The sequence below is a fragment of the Stegostoma tigrinum genome, chromosome 1 (genome assembly GCF_030684315.1).
Source record: "Stegostoma tigrinum isolate sSteTig4 chromosome 1, sSteTig4.hap1, whole genome shotgun sequence".
NCBI lineage: Eukaryota > Metazoa > Chordata > Chondrichthyes > Orectolobiformes > Stegostomatidae > Stegostoma > Stegostoma tigrinum.
In genome coordinates, this window is record NC_081354.1 from 97,771,089 (window position 1) to 97,792,585 (window position 21,497).

General features: G+C 44.6%; 1 protein-coding gene across 1 annotated transcript in view; it reads right to left on the reverse strand.

Moving 5' to 3' along the window:
• Window positions 1-473: 473 nt before the first annotated feature.
• LOC125459609 (uncharacterized) overlaps window positions 474-21,497 on the reverse strand; it is a 40,925-nt gene continuing 19,901 nt past the window's right edge. The window contains exons 4-7 of the mRNA XM_059650647.1: window positions 20,937-21,005; window positions 6,066-6,191; window positions 3,588-3,713; window positions 474-559 (exon numbers count right to left, since the gene is read on the reverse strand). Of these exons, the coding sequence (XP_059506630.1) occupies window positions 474-559; window positions 3,588-3,713; window positions 6,066-6,191; window positions 20,937-21,005 (407 nt within the window). The remainder of the gene's footprint in view (window positions 560-3,587; window positions 3,714-6,065; window positions 6,192-20,936; window positions 21,006-21,497) is intronic.

Sequence of the window (21,497 nt, forward strand, 5' to 3'; positions counted from 1 at the left end):
CAAGGCAATGATAGGCATTTTCAGTGTGTGTGTGGATTTTTGACTGAAGAATTCCCAATATGTATATCATTCTATGATTAGCTTAACAATGAAAATACCTTCATTATCAGAAAGATGAATTCCATATTTAAAAGGGTACTTGCTTCTTTGCAGTAGTGAGGAATATGAAGCACAGGCCATTTCTGCTAAATGTAACGCCACATTATTGAGATCAGAGATAATGGGAACTGCAGATGCTGGAGAATCCAAGATAACAAAGTGTGGAGCTGGATGAACACAACGGGCCAAGCAGCATCTTAGGTGCACAAAAACTGATGTTTTGAGCCTAGACCCTTCATCAGAAAAAAAGGGTCTAGGCCCGAAACGTCAGCTTTTGTGCTCCTATGATGCTGCTTGGCCTGCTGTGTTCATCCAGCCCCATACTTTGTTACCACATTATTGAGAAATCTTTAACAAAAAGTCAACTTTCCTTCTTAAATACCTCCATTATTGGAAAGCGATCTTTCAAGTTCAAGTATTGTAGACAGTTCAACATGTTTCTTGGATGAGTTCTTAACTCCTTAAAAACCATAAAGAGCAATTTAGTTACATTCTTAAATAAAAAGTATTCATTAATATAAAATACAGCCACGTATGAAATGAAATGAAATTGCGCAGACAACCAGGTATCGACCTGGCCATTGGAAAAGACAACTGTAAAAACATTGCTGACGACCCTGTGAAGTCATCCTTACTCACATCTGGGAGCTAGTGCCAAAATTGGAAGATTTGTCTCACAAAATAGTCAAGCAACAGCCTAACACAGTCATACTCATGGAATCATACCTTACAATGTCTTAGACACCACTAACGCCATCCTTGGATATGCCCCATCCCACCGGCAGGACAGATCCAGTTGATGTGGCTGCACACTGGTATAGCATCAGGAGGAGATTTGCCTTGAGAGTTCTCAACATTAACTGCAGACATGATGAAGTCTCATGGCTTTAGGTCAAACATGGGCAAGGAAACCTCCTCCATGTTGCACAATACTTGGAAGAAGCACTGGGGATGACAAGACTGCAGAATGAGTGATTTTAAAGTATATCATCAGGAGTTGCTCTGCATAGCACTACTGATCAAGCTTATCAGATCCTAAAGGACATAGCTGCTAGATTGGGTCAGCAGCAGGTGCTGAGGAAACCAACAAGAAGGAAAACAGGGCAGCACCAGGCATACCTAAAAATAAGATTTGAACCTGGCGAAGCTGCAAAACAGGACTATTTCCATGCAAAACAGCACTATTTGCATACCAAACAGCATAGGCAGCAAATGATAGACAGACCTAAATGATCTCACTACCAACAATTAAGATCCAGTCATGCATGGTGGTAGACGATTAAACAACACACAGGAAGAGGTGGTTCCACAAACATCCCCATCCTCAATGATTGGAGAACCATCAAATCAGTGCAAAAGATAAGGCTGAAGTATTTGCAACAATCTTCAGCCAGAGGTGCTGAGTGGATGATCCACTTCGTCTTCCTCCAGAGGTTCCCAATATCATAGATGCCAGTCTTCAGCCAATTCAATTCACTCCATGTGATACCAATAAATTGTTGGAGACACAAGATATTGCAAATATAATATTGCAAATAAGATATGATCCCTGACAATTCATTCAGTCTACTCTCGATCATCAGTAACGGGATGGAAGCTGTAAAACAATGGTGCAATCAAGCAACATATGCTCAGCAATAACCTGCTCAGCGATGCCCAGTTTGTATTCTGCAAGGGCTACTCAGCTCCTAATCTCATTACAGTCTAGGTTCAAACGTGGACAAAGGAGCTGAATTTTAGAGGTGAGGTGAGAGTGACTGCCCTTGACATCGAAGCCGCATTTAACTGAGTGCAGCATCAAGGAACCTAGCAAAACTGGAGTAAATAGAAATTAGCTCCACTGGTTAGAGTCACACGTGCACACAGAAAGATGGCTGCGGTTGTTAAAGGTCAATCATCTCAGCATGATTTCCTCAGGGTAGCATGCTAGACACAACCACCTTCAACTGCTTCATCAGTGACCTTCCCTCCATCATATGGTCAGAAGTGGGGATGATGACAACATTCAGCATTATTCACAACTCCTCAAACACTGAGGCAGTCCACATCTAAATGTAGCAAGATCAGGCTAGGGCTGACAAATAGCAAGTAATATTTGTGCCACACAAATATCAAACAATGACTGTCAATAATAAGAGACAATCTAACCGCCATCCCTTGATACACAATGGCAATATCATCACTATCAACATCCTATGGTTTACCATTGACCAGAAATAGAACTGGATGAGGCATATAAATGCAGTGGCTACAACAGGGGGTCAGAGGCTAGAAATACTGCAGCTCACCTCCTTACTCCCCAAAGTCTGTCCACCATCCATAAGGCACAAGTCAGGAGTGTGATGGAACACTCCCCAGTTACCAGGATGAGTGCAACCCCAACAACGCTCAGGAAGCTTGACACCATTCAGAATAAAACAGTCTACTTGATTGGCATGACATCTACAAACATCCACTCCCACCACCACTGATGCACAATAGCAACAGTGAGTCTCATCTATAAGATGAATTGCAGAAATTCGCCAAAGATCCTTCAACAACACCTTCCAAACCTATGACCAATACCATCTCAAGGATAAGGATAGCAGATGCTTGGGAACACAACCACCTGCAAGCTCCCGCAAAGCTACATGCCACCCTAACTTAGAAATATATCACTGCTCCTTCAGTGTAATTTGTCATGTTCCTGGAACTCCCCGCCCAAGACGATGTACCTACAGCCCATGAACTGCAGTAGTTCAAGAAGATAGTTCATCACCACCTTCTCAAGGGCAAATAGGGATGAGCAACAAAAACAGAAGTTGATGGAAAAGGTCAACAAGTCTGACTGTATCTGTGAAGAACAAAATCAGAGTTAACGTTTCGGGTCTGGTGACACTTCATCCACAATTCTTTTGGGTTTTATGGGCAACAAATGCCAGCCATTCAGTGGCGCCCACATCCCACGAGTGAACAAATTGTTAAGAAATAACTAGAGTTCCATTTTCTATATTGGAGTCACTTTCTCCTTCAACTACACATACTAATTTTCAAAAATTTGTTTCTACTTAATGAAAAGTGGGTTATGGGAGGCCATTCCCACTGGTGGGAATAAAGTATGTTCCATTTCCAGCCCTGGCCCCACCAAATTTCAAACAGAATGGCACTAAGTCTGGCAGCAGATGAGGTACCACCCTAACCCAGGTTTTAGCAATAAATGCAAACCAGGGCCCTACTACATCAAGTATTCAACAATAAGCTGCAGTCACACAAATCTCTAATGTGCTAAATTACTCCAGGACCTTCAGCAACACCTTTAAAGGACACAGCGAGGATGACAGAGGAATAGTTTAGACAGGGAATTCCAGAGCATAGTACCTCGGACCTGTAAGAAGCTATGAATGGTGAGCTGTGAGCATAATTGAATAAAAAATAGCATTCAGCCAAAGAAGGAAATATCTGATTGCCTATATCAATTGTCCAGTTCTACAGCTTTAGTGTTGAATTACCCTGAACACTTTCGATATACTGATATTCTCTGGAACAGGCCTCATAACCTGGTGATTGTATTCTTCCTTCTTCTTGCTGATTTTCGTTGATGTATGCAGCTGCCTCATGTTGTCTTCCATTTTCACCTGCATAATGAAAATTATTGTAGCTTAAAGGTTGTGTATTATCATTTTTTCATTTTCACAACTGGAATCAAAGTATCAAAAAAAACACAGCTGTACTAGGCTGAAAAATACGTCTGCTTTTGGGTTATCTACAAGTGATCTACTGGTGAACACTGAAGAAACCAGGGATTATGAAGAGTTAAGGACCATAAAATCACTAAGAGCATCTCATAACAGGAAACACATTCATTTATGCTCGGAGGGAATGGTACTTTGTTTAAAGAACTTCATTTGTCTTAGGGCTTCATCCTTTCACCATCACTAGTCCACTATTCCCCTTTCCCATCCATTCCCAGGGTTCCTCAACAATCCACATAATCTATTGAAAGGCACATTTCTGGACTGCTATGAGAACCTGAAAGTATTGAGCACTGAGATCTGCAGGCATAATAGCAGCCCACATGGCGACATACATGGCTCCCACAGCATTAGTCAGAGTTTCCATTGAAGCAGTAAGATGTTTCCTGGTTTCTGCCTGAGCTGCAATGGAGACAGTAACAATGGGCATCGAACAAATGCCATCAAGGATTATGGGGAAAGTGCAGGAAAATGGGCTTGAGGAATGTCAGATCAGTCATCATCCCACTGAATGATGGGACAGATTTAACGGGCCAAACAGATCTGCGTATGTTCCTATATTTTATGGTCCTATGTTCTTATGGTCTGCCACTGTTGACATTGACCTGACCATCATTTTGAGAGTGGAAAATATGGGCTCCAAGCTCAGCACGATGCCCATGCCATTTTGGAAGTGTCCTGCTCCATGATCGTAGTCTCTGTGGCAGGCTTGGAAATGTACCAAGCATCTTGGCGTACCTACACATCAGTGTTTGTCTATGTGCTGCCCCATTAAAGGTTTCATCTGAAATCATTGTGATCTCCATTTGGAGGGAGCTCTAACAAGTATACATATTGTAGAAACTTCTACTTCCTTTTGGATAAGGTTCTTATGTCCTTGAGAAAATCATAAAAAGTAATCTTTATAGCATTCTCAGATAAAATTTATCCTGTACAATAGTCCTCATTAATCCAAAATAGTCATATTGGAGCTCTTTTGTCCTTTTTGGAGTCTCTTTCAACTACACTTATTCTTTTCCACAGGTTCAGAGCTATTTACTAAAAGATGGCGAACGGGGAGAGTGTTTCAACACTCCCCAATAGTGGAAACAAAGCAGGTGAGTGAGTAATCTGGACCTGTTCCATTTCCAGCCCTGGTCCCACCAAATTTCAATTTGAATGGGGCACTGAGCCTGGTAGCAGATGAGGTACCAACCTGAATCCACCAGCAGCCTAAGGTATAAATGCAAACCAGGAGTCCTATTACATCAAGTAGTCAACAAGAAATTGCAGTCACACAAATCTCTAATGTGCTAAAATGCTCCAGGAGCTTCAGCAATATTTTTAAAGGACACAGAAAGGATGACAGGAAGAGACATTTAGACAGGGAATTCCAGAACTTAGTATCTAGGTAGTTGAAAGATGACTGTAAATGGAACTGTGGGCACAATTGGACAAAAATCAATATTTAGCCAAAGGACAAAATATTCCGTTGGCTATACATGGATGCAAAGTTTTGTTGTGCAGATGAGTCATAGAGTCATTCCACCTGCCTGTTCCTGGCCCATATCCCTCTAAATCTTTCTTATTCATGTACTTAGCCAAATGTTTTTTAGCATTGTAATTATAGCCACATCCACCATTTCCTCTGGATGTTCATTCTACATGCTAACCACACTCTGTGTAAAAAAAAGCCCCTCATATCTTTTTAAAATCTCTCTCTGCTCACCTTAAAAATGGATCCTCCTGGTCTTGAAATGCCCCATAGTCAATCACTGAATATGTGGTTTTATGAAAGATACTATGTTGATTTTAACCATGTCTTATGTTATTTCATACTAAGATAATAAAAAATATTCAATATTATATAAATGATATATCTACGATATAATTTGGCACAAGTTGAAGCAAAACCCAAACACATGCTGATGTACCGCATATCAAAAATTTCTACCACAGATCAATCTACAGGGATGTTTTGTGTTATTCAATAAAACAGTCAATAATCTTTGTGGTAAGAATTTCAATGACATGGCACATCTCTGAAGTTAAAAGTATGTATTTTGTATGTCGTCAATCCTATCATTAACAAAGGTCAGCACAAAACTGTATGCAGTTGAAACATTTTCAGTAAAGGACAACGAATCAATTATCTTGAATCAGTTTTAGATCTTAAGAAAAATGTGCATCTTTATGAATCAATTATTTTCATTGAAAACTCTGATCCCCAGTCCTACAGCTTTAGTACTGAATTACCCTGATCATCGCTGATGAACTGATGTTCTCTGGAAAAGGCCTCATAACCTGGTGATTGTCTTCTGCTTCCTTCCTGCTGAATTTCATTGACGTATATTGCTGCTTCATATTGTCTTGAGCTTTCACCTACATAATGAAAATTTTTGTAATTTGAAGGCTGTGTACTTTCATTTGTTCATTATAAATAGTGGAATCAAAGCATCAATGAAATACAGAACAACAAAAAATAAGATTTGTGCATGCAAATTGTCATTTAGCTCATAAGCCATGTGGATCTTTGATCATTTTCATCATTGATATAAGAGCTTGAACTAACATTGCCGGTGCTATTGTTAGGTAGGTCTTAAGATTTCATTCAGCATATCACATTCAAATGTTGTGGTATGAAGTCTCTCATCATAACCAGCTAGTTGAGAGTAATCCTGAGCAATCTCTTTTTGATTGGTAATCCTTCCACATTTGTGAGGACTGCTAAGCTGCCCTGAAATGCCTGAGCATCCTAAAGGGTAGCACTGAATCTGCGAGAGGCAATTCTCCACGCAGCTGTTTTTGGCAGAATATCACACTATGAAGGAGAGTGAACATGTGAGCTGCCAGCATTGAATGGTCATACACTCTCTTGAAAAGCTGATACCCGGAATAAATCTTTCCTTGAGGGGATGTAGAATCATTACTAATCCATACTCTCACTCATAAGGATGGGTGCAAGTGTGGAATGGTGTGTGCAAGCCAGGCCTTAGCACAAGCCCACACATTGTGTTTAGCCTCAGTGTTATCCACATGAAAGTATTGTGCCTTGGCTGCAGTCCTTAAAAGTCACAGTTCAGAGACTCCTAAAGTCTGAAGGTATCTGCAGTCAAGGAGTCCATTGCTTGCAAGAGATGAGAAATTCTTGGCCATTTCAACTTCTTTCATCCTTGAGATGTCTGAGGAGGCTGCTCATCTCTCTCACTTGGGTGCAACTGAGCCAGGTCTGACAGTGCCTCTCCAGAGGTAGGCTCACTTTCCTCAACTTCAACATCTCCAGACTTGGCAATCACCTGGAAAAACATTTTAATCATTCATGAGCAACCAACTCTAGTAGCAAATAGTCTCAGATGTCAAGGATTCCTGAACTGTGCAATTAAGGACTGTAACCAAACCAGAGTCATGAAAGGGGACTCATGCCTGGCTTATTAATTTATTATTTGCAATTTTCAAGCAAGTCTCAAACAGGTTCAACAGAGGAGAACCACTAGTTGTGTTGGACCTCCAGGGGTGGTTTAATAAAGCATCTCACAAAAGATTAAGTCATAAGATAACAGCCCAGTTGGAGGTAGCATACTGGCATGAATAGAAAATTGGCTCATTGGCAGGAAACAGCGAATCAGGATAAGTTCTTTTTCAGGCTGGTGACCTGTGATCAGTGGGGTTCCACAGGGATCAGTGTTGGGACTGCAACTGTTTACAATCTTTATTCATGACTTGGAGAAACAAAGTGAATGAACTGAGGCTAATTTGCAAACAGCACAAAAATAAGTGGAAAGGCAAGTTGCAAAGAGGATATAAACAGCTAAGTTTGATAAGTAAATCGGCAAAAAATTGGCAAATGGAGTATAATGTGGAAAATGTGAAGATTTTCATTTTGAAAGGGAGAACAAAAAGACAGTGTGTTATTTAAATGGAGAAAACTGCAGAAAGCTGCAACACAAAGGGACTTGGGTGTATTTGTGCACAAAGCACAGAAAGCTAGCACACAGGTGCAGCAGGTGATCAGGAAGGCTAATGGGATGTTGGCCCTTATTTTAAGGGGATTGGTGTGTAAAAGTACAGAAGTCTTACTGCAACTATAGTAGATGTTGCTGAGACCACATCTGGAGTATTGTGAGCAGGTTGGATCCCCTTGTTTACGGGCAAGCAGTTCAGAGAAGATTCACCAGGATGATCCCTGGTATGCAGGGATTGTCTTACGAGCAAAGGCTAAACAGGTTGAGACTCTACTCACTGGAATTTAGAACAATAAAGAGGTGATCTAAAATTCAATTCCTAATTTGGAATTTGGCCATATGAGAGGGCAAAGATATAAAAGGGGCTTAAGGGGAAACTTTGTAATACATGGAATGAGCTGCCAGAGGAGGTGATGGAGATTTATACAACTACAACATTTAAAAGGCATCTGGATAGGTATACAAATAGAAAGGGTTTAGAGGGATATGGGCCAAATGCTGGCAAATGGGACTAGATTCATTTAGGATATCTAGTCAGCATGGATGTGTTAGACCAAAGGGTGTATTTCCATGCTATACAACTCTATGACCCTATCCCATTGAAACATATAGGAATTCTTAAGGGGCTTGACATGATAAGTGCTGAAAGGGTGTTTCCCTTCCTGGGAGAGACTGGGAAGCATGGTCCCTGAATGAAGGAGCCCCAATTTAAGACTGAGATGAGGAGGTGTTTCTTCCCTCCAAAGGTTGAGTGTCTTTGGAACTCATTCCCACAGAGAGTTGTGGAGGCAGAGTCCTTGTGTAAATTAAAGTCTGAGATAGGTAGGTTCTCGACCAGTAGGGGAAAATTAAAGATTATGATGAAAGGGCTGGAAAGTGGACATGAGGAAAGCCAGATCAACCATATTCCTGTTGAATCACACAGCAGGTCAAAAGGCTGAACGGCACATTCCTGTTTAAAGTTTTCAAGAAGATTTGTAGATCGGGTTGTAGATGAAGATGTCGACATGCTCATCAAGCTGGAACTACACAAAGCAGCACAGTAGAACTTATATGGAGTCTCCAATAGAAATGGATACCTGAAAAGCACAATCCACCGCTACCTCCAAGACAGACCACAACAGGAAAACACAACACGACCAGACCCTCTAATCACCAGATCATACATCGAGGACATTTCAGAGATGACCACAAGACTATTCAGACCGATAGATATCAGGGTAACCCACATACCGACAACCACCCTATGACAGCTACTGACAAATATAAAGAATCCCACACCCAAAACCAGTAAAACTGGGGTAATATACAAATTAGCATGCAACAACTGTGAGAAACACTACATGGGCCAAACCGGAAGAAAATTGACAATTCAGATACATGAACACCAACCAGCCACCAAGAGCCACGACCAATGTTCACTTGTCTCACTACTCTCCAACAACGAGTGACACGAATTCAACAGTGACAACACATCCATAACTGCATAAGCCAAACAAAGAGATGTCAGGGATTTACTGGAGGCCTGGTATAACAACCGAAGCTCCATCAGCAAACACATTGAATTAGACCCTGTGTACAAATCACTAAGAAACAAAACCGGAAGTAATACCAACCACACTAGCTAACTGAGGCATATAAATTACATGTGGGACAGAACACCGACACTTTACCAGAGGCGCATGACAATGTTACCTAGCAGGGTGACAAAACATTTGCAACCAAACATACTGGCTCAGCGAGCAAGTCTACAACCTCACCCACAGCCCGAGCTACTAATCTTCTCAAAAATTTTAAATACCTATGGGCACAGCCCCTTCAAACTAGTCCACAGATGGGAAACAAATGCCATCTGACTGAACGTGATCTGCAAACAACTATACTTCCTATAAAGAATGCCTCAGAAATCAGGTACTGCCACAAAGCTTAAATATAAACCACCAGTCAATAATTCACAGGCACAGAGGACAGCTGAACAGAATGGGTGCCGAATGATAAGAATTATGATCAACGATGCCCACAGCCACCTTCACAAATACAAGCAGGAAATTACGCGCCAAAAAATTCTGTGCTCCAAAGCAACCGAACTGGAATGGACATCAACACTGGGTCAGGCCATCAACATATAACAACAAAAGACGAGAACAAAGAAAAGAATAGCCCTTCAAGAAAAACTGTCCAAAATCACCCACATCAATGACATGGACAACACAGATTCATGGATTAACATCTCGGACTGACCACTTTTAGACACTGAGAAGATCGCCCAAGTACATGGACTGAATTTTAACTGTGGAGACACCAAAAGGACTGACTTCCTGGTGGCACCGGAATCAACATTAAAGAACAACAGATCATCAGACAGACGAAAGTCCCAACACTGAGTAGAAAAAGAAAGTGGAACACATTCAACACAGAGAAGAGGCAAGTCCTGGAAAAACTCAAGAAAGATAGGAACATTGTAAACTTACTGGTGGACAAAGGATGCATAATAGTAATCCTCAATAGAACCCAACACATCAAAAAAGCTAGTGCACTACTAGTAGATACCAACATCTACCAACAGATGGCGATAGAACTGACAACGCAGTTAGGAAACTGGATTACAATAACCCTGAAGAAACTACACAACTCAGGAGACATCAGCAAGATAGACTACCAAAAAATGAAGCCAGAGAGATCCAACACACCCTGATTCTACAGACTCCCCAACATACACAAACTGGGAGTCCCCTCATTGCCAATTGCACCTCCATATAGACTTGCCAAAGCACAACCACAGAAATTGAAATACTTAGTGGTCAACACTACCCACTCCATCCACCCCTCCCAAGAATTTCTCAACATCATCAAGGACACCAGGGTGGAAGAGGACGAGATGACAATATCCTTTTACGTGACAGCGCTATGCATTGAGTCAGAGAAAATCAGTGACGTTCTTAATGAGTACTTTGCATCGGTATTCACCAAGGAGAGGGACATGACGGATGTTGAGGCTAGGGATAAATGTTTGATTACTCTAGGTCAAGTCAGCACAAGGAGAGGGGAAGTGTTGGGCATCCTAAAAGGCATTAAAGTGGACAAGTCCCCAGGTTCGGATGGATCTATCCCAGCTTGTTGAGGGAAGTGAGAGAGGAAATAGCCGGGGCCTTAACAGATATCTTTGCAGCATCCTTAAACACGGGTGAGGTCCCGGAGGACTGGAGAATTGCTAATGTTGTCCTCTTGTTTAAAAAGGGTTGCAGGGATAATCCAGGTAATTATTAACTGGTGAGCCTGACGTCAGTGGTAGGGAAGCTGCTGGAGAAGATACTGAGGGATAGGATCTATTCCCGTTTGGAATAAAATGGGCTTTTCAGTGATAGACAACATGGTTTTGTGCAGCGAAGGTCATGTCTTTGAGGATGTGACAAAATTGATTGATGAGGGAAAGGCTGTAGATGTCATATACATGTACTTCAGTAAGGTGTTTGATAAGGTTCCCCGTGGAAGGCTCATGAAGAAAGTGAAGTCGCATGAAGTCCTGGGTGTGCTAGCTAGATGGATAAAAAACCGGCTAGGCAACAGGAGACAGAGAGTAGTAGTGGAAGGGGGTTTCTCAAATTGGAGAACTGTGACCAGTGGTGTTCCACAGGGATCTGTGCTGGGACCACTGTTGTTTGTGATGCACGTAAATGATTAGGAGGAAGGTATAGGTGGTCTGATTAGCAAGTTTTCAGATGAGTAGCAGATAGTGAAGGGGACTGTCAGAGATTAGAACAGTATATAGATAGATTGGAGAGTTGGGCAGATAAATGGCAGATGGAGTTCAATCCAGGCAAATGCGAGGTGATGCATTTTGGAAGATCTAATGCAAGAGCAAACTATACTGTAAATTGCAAAGCCCTGGGGAAAACTGATGCACAGAGAGTTCTGGGTGTTCAGGTCCATTGTATCCTGAAGGTGGCCACGCAGGTCAATTGAGTGGTCAAGGAGGCATACGGCATGCTATGCTTCATCGGACAGGGTATTGAGTACAAGAGTTGGCAGATCATTTTACAGTTGTATAAGGCTTTGGTTCGGCCACATTTAGAGTACTGCATACAGTTCTGGTCACCACATTACCAAAAGGATGTGGATGCTTTGGAGAGGGTGCAGAGGAGGTTCACCAGGATGTTGCCTGGTATGGAGGGCGCTCGCAATGAAGAAAGGTTGAGTAGATTAGGATTATTTTCATTAGAAAGACGGAGATTGAGGGGGGGACCTGACTGAGATCTACAAAATCATGAGGGGTATAGACAAGGAGGATAGCAAGAAGCTTTTTTCCAGAGTGGGGGACTCAATTACTAGGGGTCATGAGTTCAAAGTGAGAGGAGGAAAGTTTAAGGGAGATATGCGTGGAAAGTTCTTTACCCAGAGCGTGGTGGGTGCCTGGAACATGTTGCCAACGGAGGTGGTAGATGCAGACACAATACTGTCTTTTAAGATGTATATGGACAGGTACATGGATGGGCAGGGAGTAAAGGGTTACAGATACTTAGAAAATAGGTGACAGGTTTACACAGAGGATCTCGATGCGCGCAGGCTTGGAGGGTTGAAGGCCCTGCTCCTGTGCTGTAATTTTCTTTGTTCCTTGTTCTATTTACATCCATAAACATTGACCTAGCCAAAGAGACAATTGCCATACTACTGGATGAATCAAGTAAGCAGGAAATCCAGGACACTAACAATAAGGACACCACCATGAAACTACTAGATCTGTGCCTCACAACCTACTTCAACTTCAATGACAGCATATACAAACAAATCAACAGAACACCAATGAGATCCACAATACCAGGACTGATTGCAGAAGCAGTAATATAAAGGTTAGAATGGACAGCACTCTCCTCTATACAACCCAAACTTTTGGTCCAATATGTAGATTACACCTTTGTAACTATTAAATGTACAAAATTAATAGATACCCACTGACACATAAGCAACATCCTTACTGTGAGAAAATTCATGAGAGCAAGAGAGAATAGCAACCAACTACCTTTCCTGGACATAATGATAGAACCCAAAAACACCGGGGAACTCCAGACTAGCATATAAAGAAATACCTTATATATGGACCAGATACTCAATCACACGAGCAACCACCCCAACGCCTAAAAATGGAGCTGTATTAGGACACTACTTAAATGAGCCACAACGCATGGCAGCAACCCAGGACTACACAAAGCAGAACAGAAGGACTTATACAGAATCTCTAAAAGACATGGATACCCAAAAAGCACAATCTGCCATTACCTCAAAGACATACCACAACAGGAAGACACAATACGAACAGACTTACTGATCACCCTACCGTACATCAAGGACCTTTCAGAGATGACTACAAGACTACTCGACCCCTAGGTATCAGAGTAGTCCACAAACTGACAACCACCCTATGACAGCTACTGATGAACGTAATGGATCCCATACCCAAAACCAGCAAAACTGGGGTAATAGACCAATTACCATGCAAGGACTGTGAGAAACACTAAATGGGCCAAACTGAAAGAAAATTTAGGGGCGGCACGGTTGCTCAGTGGTTAGCACTGCAGTCTCACAGCACCAGGGACCCGGGTTCGATTCCCACCTCAGGCGACTGTGTGGAGTTTGCACATTCTCCCCGTGTCTGCGTGGGTTTCCTCAGGGTGCTCTGGTTTCCTCCCACAGTGCAAAGATGTGCAGGTTAGGTGAATTGGCCGTGCTAAATTGCCCGTGGTGTTCAGGGGTGTGTGGGTCACATGGGGATGGGTCTGGGTGGGATGCTTCAAGAGGTGGTGTGGACTTGTTGGGCTGAAGGGCCTGTTTCCACACTGTAGGGAATCTAATCATAAATCTAATCTAAAATTAACAATACAGACACATGAACACCAACCAGCTACCAAGAGACACAACCAGTTCTCACTTGTCTCAGTACACACAGACAATGAGCGATACAATTTGGGCTGGGACAGCACATCAATAATTGCACAAGCCAAACAGAGACATACCAGGGAATTCCCGTTGGCCTGGTAATCCAACAGGAGCTCCATCAACAAACTCATTGTTCACAGGGTCTAATTCAAGCCACTGAGAAACAAGCCAGAAATAATGAACTACCCCAACAGACCGAGGCATATACATAACAGGTGGGACAGAACACCAATGCTTCACCAGACGGGCACTAACAATGTTACCTAGCAGGGCGATGAAATGTTTGCAACCAAACCAACTGGGCTGACTAACATGTCTCCAATCTCAGCCTATTCCTGTTCCTATTTCTTATGGTCTTACAATGCTTGCCAAGTTTTTGCACTCTCATGGCTAGATTGATGGAGTGCACATCTGTACATATATAAAAGAGACTCTGCGTGGGCTAGACTGGTTCTCATGATAGTCTTCAACTTCTCCATGGAGACTGCCATGTGCTCCAGTTTTCTGACAGCCTCTGACCAACATGCCGGCTGTTCCTGCATGTGCAAGCATTTTGCAAAGTCATTAATGGCCAAGACCATGGGGTCACATTCTGCCTGAGTTCGAGCAGGTGCCTGATCTCAGATAGGTCTCCGAGACTTGGAGACCTGACCTGCTCCTTCCTTGGCAAGCTGTTAAGAAATGTCCTCATTGTGCTAACCATGTGCCAAGGTTAATCTAGATAGAGAAGGCCCAAATGTGAAAGTCTCTGAGTTATTGCAGAATGCAGATGAAAGCCATTCCAATCCATCCTCTGAAGGTTCAGGGGCTTCTTCCTCAAAGGCCGAACTGAGCGTTTTCAGTATGGCCTCTTCCTGGCAGAGGCTCACTTAATGCTATTTGCACCTGCTTTTTAAAAAAAGAGAGGGAATTGATCGTGTAAATGAAGGAAAAGTTAACCCTGGCATTCCTGGGAAAACAACACAGTGTAATACAATGAAGGTTACTGTGTTGGTTGATCAATGAGATCTCCCTGTTTCTACACAAGTGGCCATGCTCTTCTCTGGCCAGATTGGAAGTTTTCTCCTTGTAACGATTAAGGACCTTGATATCGACTGCTCTGCCCCAGTCTTGGATGGGCCAGGGCTTCCTGCAATGAGACAATGAAAGATCTTGAGTGTGATGGAAATGGATGGAAAAGCAGTACTTGTGACAGGTGAGCAGGATGGGTAGTGAGGTGTTCTCTATGAGACAGTGAGAAATGAAGAGGGTAGGAAAGGCTAATAGCGCAGGAAGAAGAGGTTGGCAAAGATTGTAAAGTGGACATCATGCATGAAATAGTGAGAATTCTATTCCAGCAGCCTTGGTGAGATGTGTGTGTACAATGGCAGAATTAGAGTTCGGCTAAACATGTCAGTGTGAGGAAGCATAGGGAAGATGATGGTGGCATTCACCCTTATAGAACACAAATGATCTTTAATCTTCTTCCGGCCCTGAATGGTGCTCCTTTTAACCAGTGACAGATTGCTGACACAGGCCACTGTCTGTATCCAGGCTGGGTCCGATGTATGTCCTCCTCTGGCAGCCCAGAGGAAAAAGGAGGACCCTCCTCTCCACCACCTTCATCCACCAGCAGATCCAGATTTATGCCCACAAAGTAGGGAGTGAGCTTTTCTGCACGATGCCATCAATGAAAATGGTCAAGTATGGCCAAGTGTGAGGTGTTGTTTCTAGCTTGTAGTGTCTGAGTGTTATGCAACTGGACTTTAAATATGGCATCAGCATTATGGATCGCAGAAAGCTCTGGCAGAGGCAAACATTTCTGCCTTTCCTGCCATTTGATTCCATGAAACAGGAACCAAAGTGCCCAGTTGTATAACTAATGGCATGAAGAGCAGAAGATTGTATGAAAGAAGTCACTCTGAGCATCAGCAAACCAGACATTATTAATCTCATGCGACAAAACACTTTAACATCAAGTGGCAAAATTTCACCCAATATGGTAAAACTGAGATTGCATTTCCAGAAATGTGTTTAATGTGGAACACTGACTAAAATATTGCAGGAAAAGTTGAGTTAATTCTGACCCATTTCTAAAGTAGTTGCTAAAGAAAATATTGAATCCATAAGAGAACTATTAATTAGAAGTTGAAACAAAATAAATTGGAAATACTTGGCTGTTGTATTGTTTTCTGAAAGTAGTCATTCCCATTTCGGGGGTCTAACTGAATTTATTTGGATGTCAGCCAGGCACTACAGGCTTCCTCATAATCCTGAAAGCTTCTGCCAACAGGTTTTACTCACACATTGAGAACATTAAGCAGGAGGGAATACTCAGCAAGTGAAATGATCAGTTCAATAATGCAAGATAATAAAATGAGAGGCTGGATGAACACAGCAGGCCAAGCAGCATCTCAGGAGCACAAAAGCTGACGTTTCGGGCCTAGACCCTTCATCAGAGAGAGGGATGGGGTGAGGGTTCTGGAATAAATAGGGAGAGAGGGGGAGGCGGACTGAAGATGGAGAGAAAAGAAGATAGGTGGAGAGGAGAGTATAGGTGGGGAGGTAGGGAGGGGATAGGTCAGTCCAGGGAAGACGGACAGGTCAAGGAGGTGGGATGAGGTTAGTAGGTAGGAGATGGAGGTGCAGCTTGGGGTGGGAGGAAGGGATGGGTGAGAGGAAGAACAGGTTAGTGAGGCAGAGACAGGTTGGACTGGTTTTGGGATGCAGAAGGGTGGAGGGGAAGAGCTGGGCTGGTTGTGTGGTGCAGTGCGGGGAGGGGACGAGCTGGGCTGGTTTTGGGATGCGGTGGGGGAAGGGGAGATTTTGAAGCTTGTGAAGTCCACATTGATACCATTGGGCTGCAGGGTTCCCAAGCGGAATATGAGTTGCTGTTCCTGCAACCTTCGGGTGGCATCATTGTGGCACTGCAGGAGGCCCATGAGGGACATGTCATCTAAAGAATGGGAGGGGGAGTGGAGATGGTTAGCGACTGGGAGGTGCAGTTGTTTACTGCGAACCGAGCGGAGGTGTTCTGCAAAGCGGTCCCCAAGCCTCCGCTTGGTTTCCCCAATGTAGAGGAAGCCACACCGGGTACAATGGATGCAGTATACCACATTGGCAGATGTGCAGGTGAACCTCTGCTTAATATGGAAAGTCATCTTGGGGCCTGGGATAGGGGTGAGGGAGGAGATGTTGGGGCAAGTGTAGCATTTCCTGCAGTTGCAGGGGAAGGTACCGGGTGTGGTGGGGTTGGAGGGCAGTGTGGAGCGAACAAGGGAGTCACGGAGAGAGTGGTCTCTCCGGAAAGCAGACAGGGGTGGGGATGGAAAAATGTCTTGGGTGGCGGGGTCGGATTGTAGATGGCGGAAGTGTCGGAGGATGATGCGTTGTATCCGGAGGTTGGTGGGGTGGTGTGTGAGAACGAGGGGGGTCCTCTTAGGGCGGTTGTGGCGGGGGCGGGGTGTGAGGGATGTGTTGCGGGAAATGCGGGAGACGCGGTCAAGGGCGTGCTCGACCACTGTTGGGGGAAAGTTGCGGTCCTTGAAGAACTTGGACATCTGGGATGTGCGGGAGTGGAATGCCTCATCGTGGGAGCAGATGCGGCGGAGGCGGAGGAATTGGGAATAGGGGATGGAATTTTTGCAGGAGGGTGGGTGGGAGGAGGTGTATTCTAGGTAGCTGTGGGAGTCGGTGGGCTTGAAATGGACATCCCGCCCACGGCCGACGCCGACGGAACCCTGCCCACGGCTGATGACCTTATCGCTCCGCCCACAACCTCCACAGCCAGCAATCCCAGAGAAGACAGCCACACTGAGCCCTGCCGTATCTTCACCATCCCCCCAGACCTCTCACTGACTGAGGACGAACAGTCAGTCCTCAGCAAGGGGCTCACCTTTGTCCCCCTATAACCACACATCAATGAATACCAGTCACAGTTGGACATAGAACGGTTTGTTCGCCGCGTTCGCCTCTACGCTTACTTCTTCAACCAGGAACCTAACCCTCCCTCCACTGACCCGTTCGTCCGCTTCCAACACAAGTCCTCCTCCTGGACACCACCCCCAGGCCTCCTACCTTCCCTCGACCTCTTCACCTCCAACTGCCGTCGAGACATTAACCGCCTCAACCTCTCCACCCCTCTCACCCACTCCAACCTCTCCCCTGCAGAACGGGCAGCCCTCCGCTCCCTCCGCTCCAACCCCAACCTCACCATCAAACCCGCAGACAAGGGTGGCGCAGTGGTAGTATCGCGCACTGACGTCTACACCGCCGAGGCCAAACGCCAACTCTCCGACACCACCTCCTACCACCCCCTCGAGCATGACCCCACCCTCGAGCACCAAACCATCATCTCCAACACCATTCATGACCTCATCACCTCAGGAGACCTCCCACCCACAGCCTCCAACCTCATTGTTCCCCAAACCCACATGGCCCGTTTCTATCTCCTTCCCAAAATCCACAAACCTGCCTGCCCTGGTCGACCCATTGTCTCAGCCTGTTCCTGCCCCACCGAACTCATCTCCACCTATCTGGACTCCATTTTCTCCCCTTTGGTCCAGGAACTCCCTACCTACGTCCGTGACACCACCCACGCCCTCCACCTCCTCCAGGGCTTCCTATTCCCTGGCCCCCAACACCTCATTTTCACCATGGACGTCCAGTCCCTATACACCTGTATACCGCATGCACATGACCTCAAGGCCCTCCGCTTCTTCCTGTCCCGCAGGCCCGACCAGTCCCCCTCCACCGACACCCTCATTCGCCTAGCCGAACTCGTCCTCACCCTCAACAACTTCTCTTTCGATTCCTCCCACTTCCTACAGACAAAGGGGGTGGCCATGGGCACCCGCATGGGCCCCAGCTAAGCCTGCCTCTTTGTAGGTTATGTGGAACAGTCCCTCTTCCGCACCTACACAGGCCCCAAACCCCACCTCTTCCTCCGTTACATTGATGACTGTATCTTGCTCCCCAGAGGAGCTCGAACAGTTCATCCACTTCACCAAAACCTTCCACCCCAATTTTCAGTTCACCTGGGCCATCTCCAGCACATCCCTCACCTTCCTGGACCTCTCAGTCTCCATCTCAGGCAACCAGCTTGTAACTGATGTCCATTTCAAGCCCACCGACTCCCACAGCTACCTAGAATACACCTCCTCCCACCCACCCTCCTGCAAAAATTCCATTCCCTATTCCCAATTCCTCCGCCTCCGCCGCATCTGCTCCCACGATGAGGCATTCCACTCCCGTACATCCCAATGTCCAAGTTCTTCAAGGACCGCAACTTTCCCCCCACAGTGATCGAGAATGCCCTTGACCGCGTCTCCCGCATTTCCCACAACACATCCCTCACACCCCGCCCCCGCGGCAACCGCCCAAAGAGGATCCCCCTCGTTCTCACCCTCCACCCCACCAATCTCCGGATACAACGCATCATCCTCCGACACTTCCGCCATCTACAATCCGACCCCACCACCCAAGACATTTTTCCATCCCCACCCTTGTCTGCTTTCCAGAGAGACCACTCTCTCCGTGACTCCCTTGTTCGCTCCACACTGCCCTCCAACCCCACCACACCCGGCACCTTCCCCTGCAACTGCAGGAAATGCTACACTTGCCCCAACGTCTCCTCCCTCACCCCTATCCCAGGCCCCAAGATGACTTTCCATATTAAGCAGAGGTTCACCTGCACATCTGCCAATGTGGTATACTGCATCCATTGTACCCGGTGTGGCTTCCTCTACATTGGGGAAACCAAGCGGAGGCTTGGGGACCGCTTTGCAGAACACCTCCGCTCGGTTCGCAATAAACAACTGCACCTCTCAGTCGCTAACCATTTCCACTCCCTCTCCCATTCTTTAGATGACATGTCCCTCATGTGCCTCCTGCAGTGCCACAATGATGCCACCCGAAGGTTGCAGGAACAGCAACTCATATTCCGCTTGGGAACCCTGCAGCCCAATGGTATCAATGTGGACTTCACAAGCTTCAAAATCTCCCCTTCCCCCACCGCATCCCAAAACCAGCCCAGTTAGTCCCGTCCCCCCACTGCACCACACAACCAGCCCAGCTCTTCCCCTCCACCCTTCTGCATCCCAAAACCAGTCCATCCTGTCTCTGCCTCCCTAACCTGTTCTTCCTCTCACCCATCCCTTCCTCCCACCCCAAGCTGCACCTCCATCTCCTACCTACTAACCTCATCCCACCTCCTTGACCTGTCCGTCTTCCCTGGACTGACCTATCCCCTCCCTACCTCCCCACCTATACTCTCCTCTCCACCTATCTTCTTTTCTCTCCATCTTCAGTCCGCCTCCCCCTCTCTCCCTATTTATTCCAGAACCCTCACCCCACCCCCTCTCTGATGAAGGACCTAGGCCCAAACGTCACCTTTTGTGCTCTTGAGATGCTGCTGGGCCTGCTGTGTTCATCCAGCCTCACATTTTATTATCTCACATTTTATTATCTGGGATTCTCCAGCATCTGCAGTTCCCATTATCACAGTTCAATAATGCAGCTTTATTATCTCATTTTAACCTTTATTCTACATTACAACATGCAAAACCTGCAAGAAATAGGTAAACAATACTCTAGTACAGGATCTGTTACATAAATAAATAACACTAAAGTTAATATTGAAGAAAAAAGATGTTTTGAAGCAAATATTTTAAGAGTTTAATTTTGTGATGTTACCCCACAAAAAGGGAGCAATGATTTACATTGTCTTATGAATATGACTACACCTATTACAAACACAAAAAAAAGTAAAGGTAACAAATTGTGCGGCTGGATGAACACAGCAGACCAAGCAGCATCTTAGGGGCACAAAAGCTGACGTTTCAGGCCTAGACCCTTCATCAGAAAAAACCTTTGATGAAGGGTCTAGGCCCGAAACGTCAGCTTTTGTGCTCCTAAGATGCTGCTTGGCCTGCCGTGTTCATCCAGCTTCACACTTTGTTATCTTGGATTCTCCAGCATCTGCAGTTCCCATTATCTCTGATCACAAAAAAAGTAGTTAGTTTTTCCATTTTAATTTTTCTACTATTCGAAATATGTATGGCCCAGTAAGTTTAATTAGTGGCAAGCATTCAACCATACGTAGGTTTAAAGATTTTGATGGAAAGTTGCAAAGTAAAATATTTTATAAACATTTTTTTACATGTGGTCATTTCATGTTTGAGTACTTATAATGCACCTGTTATCTGGGTTCACATTCTAAAAATGTTTTCATAATAGAATTCTGAATTAAATTTACCTGACATTAGGTGACTTCCATAGCCATATTCTCCTTGTAGATAATCAGAGCCCAATCTACAGCTTCGTGCTAAACAGTGTAAAGAATTTAATGGAAATGTATTATTAGAAGTATTTTGATGTTGAAATTTAAAATAGTATTTTAATAATGCAAATACACAGAAAATCATGTTAATATTTCAATCCAATCAGTACACCTAAGCGTTCATTTTTGTAGTCCCATCATTAAATGTGATAATCCAAGTTCCATGCATCGATACGAGTAAATCCAGACTGGCTTCATGATTGCCTACAGCAATTGGATCCAGCAGACTGCAAGGCTAGCAGGGTGTCATTTTGCCACTGGAACAGGTATGGACTGCCAATCAGTCTTGCTCACACTGAGGAAATATATACTTCAGGTTTGATTATGAGTGCTTTATTACAATAAAGAAATAAGGATAAACAACGCAAACACACAACAAATGTAGCACTTTCTTCAGATACCCTGATCTGTCATCTGGCACTGAAACAACATAGCATCTTGTGATTCAAATAAGTCTTATTCAAAGTATTTTAAATT